The sequence below is a fragment of the Camelina sativa genome, chromosome 17 (genome assembly GCF_000633955.1).
Source record: "Camelina sativa cultivar DH55 chromosome 17, Cs, whole genome shotgun sequence".
NCBI classification, from domain to species: Eukaryota; Viridiplantae; Streptophyta; class Magnoliopsida; order Brassicales; family Brassicaceae; genus Camelina; species Camelina sativa.
In genome coordinates this window covers 2607292-2616631 of record NC_025701.1, presented here as the reverse complement: position 1 = coordinate 2616631, position 9340 = coordinate 2607292, and the positions used below count along the sequence as shown (strand labels likewise).

The window sequence follows — 9340 nt, the reverse complement described above, 5'->3', positions numbered from 1 at the left end:
CCACTGTAGCCTAACTTCCTCAAATTCCGTTTGATACTCGGACCCACACGACGAGCATCATAGCCTTCGGGGACCGGAAACCTCTTTATGTCCCAATATAAAGATACTGGGGCCGCAGCTGCCTCCTTCGCAGGCTTCTCCATTATTCAAGAATCGATATTGCAAAACCCTAAAAACAAAAAACAAAAAATCAAAACCGGGTCTTCAATCTAGAACGGGAATCAATCAAACATCATATTAAGCGTTCGGATAGATAGATCATAGATTGAGACGGTTAAAGGGCCGATATAGATAGAGAGGAACACGGCCGCAACCGTTTCGATCGCAAATACAACTTTTCAAACCGTTTCGATCGCAAATACAACTTTTCAAATACTTGTGTGGAAATATATAACTTGTAGGGTTCTACCTACGCAATTAATCGATGAATTTTCTAAGAAACATGAGATTAAGGAGCGAGAATTAATTTACCTGAGAGATATTATAAGCAGCAGATCTGGGTTTGGTTGGATCTCGATATCGACTAGACTAGGGTTTCGAAATCCCTGATCGAAAGAGAAGATAAGTTACAATTGCCGCAGCCAAAAATATATATATGGTTGAAAATGGGCTTCGCTTTAATGGGCTTACAGTTTGTATGTCGGCCTTTACCGTTCACCAATCCTAGTGTAATTTTAGTTTCAATCAATACAATAAAACTATGTCTCCAGCATCTCACAACTCAGCTTGACTGACACCTCAATAAAATATTCAATGAACGAAAACATTTCAAATAATACAATTCATCATACATTATATCAACTTATAATAAGTCTACTTTATTCCATATCATTTTTTTCCTAAAACTTTATCTCATTTTATTGGGCTTATTTTAAAATAAGTGGACTTTAAATTATCCAAAAAAAAAAAATGAAAATAATGCAATGTATTATTGTTCTCTCTCCGATGGGAATCACGATCTATGATTCTAATGAAAAAGTGTAATCTTGAGGGGAAGTGGGAACCTAATCAATCTCAGGAACTAAATTTGTTGTTTTGAACTCTATTCATCTCTTATAAATTTTCTTGGCGATAGGTTAAACTTTTCAAGAAGAATATTTTCAGTTTATTTAGTTCTGAATTGTACTGCCATCTTATATTGTTTAGGTTAGCAACTTGGATCGCTATCAAATTTTCAGAATTGATGAACTGGTTATCGAAATTGTATGTCCTGGTTTTTTGTTTTGTTTGGATTATATTCTTGGTGAGTTGTTTCCTCTAGTTTTTCCTGATTCGTTCGACAAAAATTAATAACAATGTTGTTTGTCTATTTTACTTAAAATTATTTGATTAAAATAATGATAAAATGTTAGCGATAAATATAGGAAAAAACAGATAAGAAATTTTAATAATTTTGCTACTTGATATCAAACCACTTGCACTAAATTATGATTTCAAGAAAAATCAAATTATATTTTTGTATTAAATAGAAATTCGAAAACAACCTACAGTTATCTTTTAAAGTTATTTTTTTTTTTGTATGTTGGCAACACTCCTCGGGTGGTAGGACTGTGTCTGAGTTTTTTGCCTGACCATTTAATTATTAAATCATTTTACGAATTAAATTCCGCTCTCGTTTTGTAAACTAGCAAAGTTTTAAATTCCGGTCAGTACGATTCGATCCCTTACCGACTTGAAATAACCGGTTCTTAAAGTTTGTGAAAAGGCGTGAGATTCTTTTTTTCTTTTCCCGGTTCAAAATTTCAAAATAAATCCTCAAAATAAAGTGCCCTAATCCCGGCTGCTCGTCGGAGGAAATATCCGGCGAGAGAGTGAGTGTTTAAGCGACGGAGAGAGATGGCCGGATTAACGAGAACAGCCGGTGCTTTTGCGGTAACTCCACACAAGATCTCCGTTTGCATTCTCCTGCAGATATACGCTCCGTCGGCTCAGATGTCTCTCCCTTTCCCTTTCTCTTCCGTTTCTCAGCACAACCGTCTCGGCCTCTACTTGCTCTCTCTCACTAAGGTTTCACTCCTCTTATTCTCCCTTTTAATTGCATTGTCTTATAGGTTTTGAGGTTTAATTCAGAGTTTCCTTGCCCGTCTCCTATACTCGAAGCTATGCTGTTGTGTCGAGTTTCGTATGTAGCTTTATCCGCTTATTTTAGTAGACGGAGTGTGGATTTTGTGTGTTAACAAAATGTTATTTTCCCTGACGAGATTGAGATATTCATGCTCCAGTCTTGCGATGATATATTTGAGCCGAAGCTGGAAGAGCTTATTAATCAGCTGAGGGATGTTGGTGAAGAGATGGATGCGTGGCTTACTGACCATTTAACCAATAGATTCTCTTCTTTGGCTTCACCTGATGACCTATCGAATTTCTTTAATGACATGCGAGGTTAGCTGCTTAAACTGTTTTATTTTCTTCTTTCCCTCATCATGTTTGCATCTTATGAGTTATCATTTCTTTGCTTGTAGGAATACTTGGGAGCCCTGATTCAGGAGTTGTGCAAGACGATCAGATTATTTTGGATCCCAACAGCAACTTGGGAATGTTTGTTCGTCGTTGCATTTTGGCATTTAACCTCTTATCGTTCTGAGGTATTGTGCTTTTTACGTTTTTGTTAAGTTTGTTTAATCTTCAAACTGGTTAGTATAACTATTGTTCAAAATGATGTTTAGTCTGACGTTTTGCTTGAAGGACTCGGATTTTAGATATGTATGTGACGTTTGCTTGTTTTTTGACCCATTAAGATAGAGTAGTTTTCCAGGCTAGATTTAAAGTGTAGACCTACTTATAGCGGTAATGGCAAAACTCTGACAGATCTGGGTTAAGTATAATTTCTAGCGGCAATGTTCAGAATGAATATAGCGAACCTCTTGTATGTTCTTCCTTTTCCTAGGTTTGGACACCCAATTGTAATGTCAAAAATAAAGTCAGAATCTGTCATACAGCACCAGACACTTGTAATTTTCCGTCTTCATTCTTTACCTTGCAGAAACACATAAATAAATGTTTGAAAGAACTGTCCATTTCATTGATATGTGAATCCCGTGCAGGGAGTTTGTCATCTTTTTTCAAGCATTGAAGATTATTGCAAAGAAGCTCATTCAAGCTCTGTTCAGTTTGATGCATCTAAGAATGATCTGGAATCATTAACACATTATGGTCAGATGGATATGGAGATTTATGCCATTGATAAAGCAACCGAAGAACTAGAGATTCAGAAAAAAAATTAGTAGAAGCGTCCCTTTTCACCTTCATACGCCTGAAGCAATATTCAAAGTGATAGAAGGTATCACTTCTGGTAATCCCGTACTTTTGCACCAACGTTGCTCGTCGCTTCTCATGGGGTCTCGGGATGAGATTCTCCGCCAAATCCGATCTATCCACCGGGAACATGGTTCACGCCTCTTACCTACTCACCTCCGGCGACCTCAGATTCCTTTTCACTGCTCCTTACTCTCCGTCTCTCACCGCCGGAGAAATTAAACCGACCGCTACAGCTTCCATCCCAAGCTTCGATCACGTCTCTTCCCGCTCCTTCTTCTCTTCGCATGGTCTCGGCGTAAGAGCTGTTGCGATTGAAGTAGAAGACGCTGAGTCAGCTTTCTCCGTAAGTGTCTCTAACGGCGCTATTCCTTCGTCGCCTCCTATGGTCCTCGATGGAGGAGCCGTTACGATCGCTGAGGTTAAACTATACGGCGATGTCGTTCTCAGATATGTCAGTTACAAAGAGGATAAATCCGAATTCTTGCCAGGATTTGAGCCTGTGGAGGATACGTCGTCGTTTCCAGTGGATTACGGTTTACGGCGGCTTGACCACGCCGTGGGAAACGTTCCAGAGCTTGGTCCAGCTTTGACTTACATTGCAGGGTTCACTGGCTTTCACCAATTCGCTGAGTTCACAGCAGACGATGTTGGAACAGCAGAGAGCGGTTTAAACTCAGCTGTGCTAGCTAGCAATGATGAAATGGTTCTTCTACCGATTAACGAGCCGGTTCACGGGACCAAGAGGAAGAGTCAGATTCAGACTTATCTGGAACACAACGAAGGAGCAGGGCTACAGCATCTGGCTTTAATGAGTGAAGACATATTCAGGACTCTGAGAGAGATGAGGAAGAGAAGCAGCGTTGGAGGATTTGACTTCATGCCTTCTCCTCCGCCTACTTACTACCAGAATCTGAAGAAACGTGTTGGCGATGTGCTCAGCGACGAACAGATCAAGGAGTGTGAGGAATTAGGGATCCTTGTGGATAGAGATGATCAAGGGACGTTGCTTCAAATCTTCACGAAACCACTTGGTGACAGGTACAGCGGAAAGAATCAGTGTTTTAACAAACAAATTACATTGTTCGGATTTTCTAAGAAAATGTCTTTCTTTATGATTGATTGTGTTCGTAGGCCGACGATATTTATAGAGATTATCCAGAGAGTAGGATGCATGATGAAAGACGATGAAGGGAAGGCTTACCAGAGTGGAGGATGTGGTGGCTTTGGTAAAGGCAACTTCTCTGAGCTCTTCAAGTCCATTGAAGAGTACGAGAAGACTCTTGAAGCCAAACAGCTTGTGGGATGAACAACAAGAAGAATTAAAGGAATGTTATACAATGTCAAAACAATGTTAATGTATTTGTAACTAATGTAAAACTGTTTTTGTATTATCAAAACAATGTTATACATTTTATGTCTTTCCATCTCATTTAAAAAACAAGATCAATCAAAAAATACAATCTTAGTTCAATGAAATGTCTTGTTGAGATCTCAATCCTTGGGGCCGATGCTGAATTTAGCTATAAAGAACCCGATTGTATCGAGCTCAGAGGACGGGTCAAATTTCTGAACCAGTTCCTCTTCACCAGGTCTTAACCATTCCCTGCAAAACATAAATTCGTTCGTTTATTGGATTTACAGTCGGCGAATCAAAGCGATCTCTTTTATCATCAATCTTTTTAAAGCTCTGCTTTGTTACTTATCACACTTATCAGATCACTATAATGGGTACATGTGCTTACTCGATATATCCGTCGGGGAATTCACATCGGCCAACTAGACCAGGTCCTCCAATCCTAGGATGCTGCATCAAGACAGCAAACACATGAAGATACATTAAGACATATAACAAGATCCTAATGCAATACGTGCCAAGATCTCAAACAGTTTTCTTCAATATGAAAAGGGTATTTTAGATCAAAACCTGTGGTGCTAAAGAAAGAAATCTGTATTTATCTAGAGCATAGCGAACCACGGCCTCGTTCTCGCTAGGGTTAATTGTGCACCTAACAAAATGGAAAACAAATCATCCACAGATAAGACTACAGTAACTCTCAATTACTCAAGACTGGTGTGACTGAGGCCGTCTAGGCCTCATCTGCATAGCTTGGATAATGTGAATTCAGAATTTAACGAATTTATGATTATATTTGCATACTTACGTTGAGTATACGAGAATTCCACCAACGCGAACCAATTGAACAGCCTGGTCAAACATTTTCCTCTGGTACCATCCATGGTTTCTCAAAGATATAACAGTCTCCTACAAGAAATATCAATGGAAAATTCAATCCACAAGTCATCCACCCTCTGAAAAATCTTAGAAACAGGGAGAAAGAAACACAGACTCTACTCAGAATACAAACACTTAATATTTTGATCGATACGTATAACAGTATATATACTTCAAGAAGCTACTAAGACACAATACTTCCGCCACATAAGCTAAGGCTATCCACATGTAGACACCAAATACTAGAATGTGTACACATTGTTAACTCATGCGAAGTAGATGCTTAATAAAGCAAAATCATGCAAATGTAGAAGTTCACACAAGACAGTCAAGTCTTGAATTTATCTTACCAGTCCAGCGAACAGACGAGGTCTCAAGCCAAGGGCAGAACAAGGAGCATCTAAAAGGACTCTATCGAAACTATTAGGTGCGAAACCTTGTGACTTTCCAGCCCTTCCACCTTGGCATTGAGTTCTTCCACGACCATTTTTCAATCTTCCTTTATTCTTCCTGATGTCAGCTTGGCTAACTTTATCCCCTCCATTTGGCTGTTCAGTGCTGGCTATAAATATGGTGATAATGGGAAAATCAAGCTTCTGCTTAGTTTTTGTGAACAACCGCAATAAATATTAATAGGGATTTGAATTTTTACACATATGCATAGACGTGAGTTAATGAGCTACATATGCCAATTTAGTAAGGTTATGTTCTGTATCTGTTTGATGCCAAAGTGATAATTAAGTTCCTTGTCCACAAAGGAGGAAAGACAATGCAAACATGGTAAGTTTATTGAGTTACTTTTACCTAGCAAACAAAGAGGCCAACATTTCGAACAAAAAAACCAAACAGTGTAAACAGTATGAGAGAGAAGCTTAATTACCATTTTCCTCACACGATTTGTCAGCTTCGGATCTTCCAGAAGTAACAGATGATGTCATTGCCTCGTTTGATGGTAATTCAGAATGGCTAGTCATGGAACTACTATTATCACTGTTAACTAATGTTGTGGAATCATTGACTGTGTTTGGAAGACAAACAGATTTTAGTGCATCCAGTTTACATGTTGTTATGCAGCTTAATCCCATCTCAGCAGACAATTTCTGGACATCCAGCACCTGCGTTTTGGAAAATAGTAAACAAATTTATTAGAGCATGCAATTTTGGAATCCTAACAAGAACTTTCATTTAGTATTCTAAGCATTCAATGTAAATCGAAAAAACAAGTAAACCCCAATAGAAATCATATGTTTTCCAATAAAAATTACTATAATCATAAGAAACTGTACCTTGTTATGAGATCTATCAGCTGCCACTATCTCTCCCTCATCATTCATAAGTATTGCAATTGCAGTAGTCTTCCCTCCAGGTGCTGCACACATATCTAATATTCTCTCCCCTCTCTGAGGATCTGTGCGCCAAAGATAAGAATTCAGGATCTCATCAATCTTGTCTCCCCGTGGGGTTCTCATTGATATGATATCTAGTATCTACTGTATTTGAATTATGGGTATATGTAACTATATCATAAATACGGGTGAAGGTGTAAGCATACCACAGGCCGAAAATTAATATTACTTACCAAGAGCATGAGCAACAATAATACTTGGCAGGTTTTGAAGAAATATCTCCCCCTCAAGGACATCTAAGGAGAAAAACGACAATGTAAGCAATGCCCCATTATGAAATAAGATACTGAGAGTCATAAACTGTAAGCTGAAGTACAAAAGCAAACCTAGAGAAAAAGGAGAAGCTTACTATGTAAAGAAGGCAATTTGAAAACTCTATTGCTCAAATCCACCGCAATTCCATTAGGAACACGAAACATCCCAGCCCTTGACAACATAGTTGTTCCCATGCCGATATATAGTCCACTGCGTTCACGATAATAAGGATCTACAATAACACTACGGCACATGTCAACTGTTAAGTTAAAAACATTTCACAAGATTTCTTAGTAATTGGTCAATGATATGATAGGTCCCTCCAGTTACTTTAGAGTGACCAAAGCAAAAGCAAAAATTATGATTCTTGCCTGTTGGCAGACCCTGGAGGGTGGTACCACGAGTCATATTAACACTCCAGTCACCTTCATCGCCAGGTTGCTCCATAGCAACACAGACAGCAACCGCATCTCCTTTCTCAACATGGGCAGTGCAAGCCAGTACACCTGGAACATAGATCTACAACAAGACAAATAGGAGATATATATAAGTATACTTTGTTCACAGTATAGTCTATGGCATGGACTTCTCACCTAGATTGTCAGAAACTATAATGAAGACAACCAAGATAAGGGGGGATTCATACTCCAACCCAAGAGCATAGTGACCAGGATAGATACTTAGATACTTGTAAATAACTATCAAACCTCTAAAGCCTCATTCTGATATCATTGTGACTCATACCTAGCCACTAAAGTTTTATTGAGAGAATCTCGAGTTTACCTGGGCTCCTCTAAGAACTGCTTCAGCACACTTCCTGCTCACAAGTACCTCCTTAGGAGGGTTTTCAAGACCAAAGTCATATTGAATTCTATGTGGTCCTGAACCATTGACAAAAACAACATAGTCCAAACCAGGTATCTGACACTTGGTAATGGGACTACTTCCATCTGATTGTACTAGCTTCAAGCCCTCATCCGAATCATTTAGAATCTTCGTAAGCTTTTCGATAACCGCATCACTTGTTGTTTTAACTGTGTTCACCCGAATGCAGGAATAGGAAGATGGGCGCCTAATATGGAACAAAGAAAACAAAAATATAAGAGTCTAGCAAAAGTAGCAACACTAAGTAGTGCATACGCAAGAAGAATGTGAGCAATTTTGTTGAAATTAAGTTCCTATGGCTAAATTAAACTAAAATTGGATCATGTAAACGAGATGCTAACATTGGCACACAACAACAACCAACAAAAATTTGATTCGATTCAGGAGAAATTAGAGAATATAATAAGGCGATGCGAATCCAAAGCTTTATGCACGTAAAGGAGAGCAATGTTGGTTCAAAACTAGATGAGAATGATAGAAAGGTGCGAAGAACAGTACGTGAGAGCCTTTGAAATGCGAGCGAAGTGGTCAGGTCCATAAGCTTTGGTGAAGTAGTCTTCCACTTCAGGATTCCATCGCAACACCGGGTCATAACAGTAACGCTCCGAATCAGAAGGATCCATCTCCGTTTGGTGAGAGAAAGAGCGTAACTGCTGAGAAACAGAGGAGAAGAAGGTCGTGGCTCTGGTGGTTAGGCAAGTGGTGAGCAAAGAGGGTTTTAGCAGAACCCTCGCTTTACTCATTCAAGTGAGGGGGAAGAGGAGCAAAAGCAACACAGAGGAGCTTTGGAGGTGAAGAGAGATACTTTGTTTTACCTTTTAATGGTGGGATGGGCTTTGGGCTTCGAGGCCCATTACTATTATCTAAACGAAAACAGAACAAATAAGTACTATTTTAACGGATTATGAATTATTTTGAAAACAGGCCTATGTTCGTCGCTTACTGCACTTCTTCCACTAAATTTTGAAACGTACAAAATAATTAAAGGTTACTAGTGTTTATTTATATAACAATAGTACTAATGTTAATTCATTCGTTAATTCATTAGCCTGCAAAAACAGTTTTAAAACATGCATGTTTTGCTATTTGTAGATAAGTATAGCCATTATATAACAATATGGTGTTTTCATTAGCCTACAAACCATTCACAGTTTCACTTTCACACCATACAAAAAGGGACTCAGAGAAGAAGAAGAACAAGCAAGGGCCATGTACTCTTCTTCTTCACGTCCTACTCTTCTTGTACTTACTTTCGGTAGTAGGCCTACAATGTTTTAGTGTTCATCAAGAAATCAAAAGATTA

The 9340-nt window shown here is 38.7% G+C and overlaps 3 protein-coding genes across 3 annotated transcripts; 2 read left to right on the top strand and 1 right to left on the bottom strand.

The window, feature by feature from the left end:
* Window positions 1660–3283, top strand: LOC104754817 (anaphase-promoting complex subunit 5-like). Its single transcript, XM_010477097.2, has 4 exons — window positions 1660–2007; window positions 2223–2382; window positions 2463–2585; window positions 3045–3283. Exons 1-3 carry the CDS (start codon window positions 1837–1839, stop codon window positions 2582–2584), a joined length of 453 nt encoding a protein of 150 aa, XP_010475399.1. The 5' UTR covers window positions 1660–1836; the 3' UTR covers window position 2585; window positions 3045–3283.
* On the top strand, window positions 2838–4600 carry LOC104759096 (4-hydroxyphenylpyruvate dioxygenase-like). Its single transcript, XM_010482066.2, has 4 exons — window positions 2838–2903; window positions 3045–3188; window positions 3281–4296; window positions 4390–4600. The coding sequence occupies exons 1-4, from the start codon at window positions 2838–2840 to the stop codon at window positions 4562–4564; spliced, it is 1401 nt and encodes a 466-aa protein (XP_010480368.1). The 3' UTR covers window positions 4565–4600.
* On the bottom strand, window positions 4597–8780 carry LOC104754813 (putative methyltransferase NSUN6). Its single transcript, XM_010477090.2, has 12 exons — window positions 8536–8780; window positions 7936–8224; window positions 7524–7671; window positions 7247–7384; window positions 7071–7133; window positions 6778–6899; window positions 6372–6606; window positions 5842–6053; window positions 5421–5521; window positions 5183–5264; window positions 5001–5062; window positions 4597–4861 (listed from the first exon to the last, which is right to left on the bottom strand). Exons 1-12 carry the CDS (start codon window positions 8778–8780, stop codon window positions 4750–4752), a joined length of 1809 nt encoding a protein of 602 aa, XP_010475392.1. The 3' UTR covers window positions 4597–4749.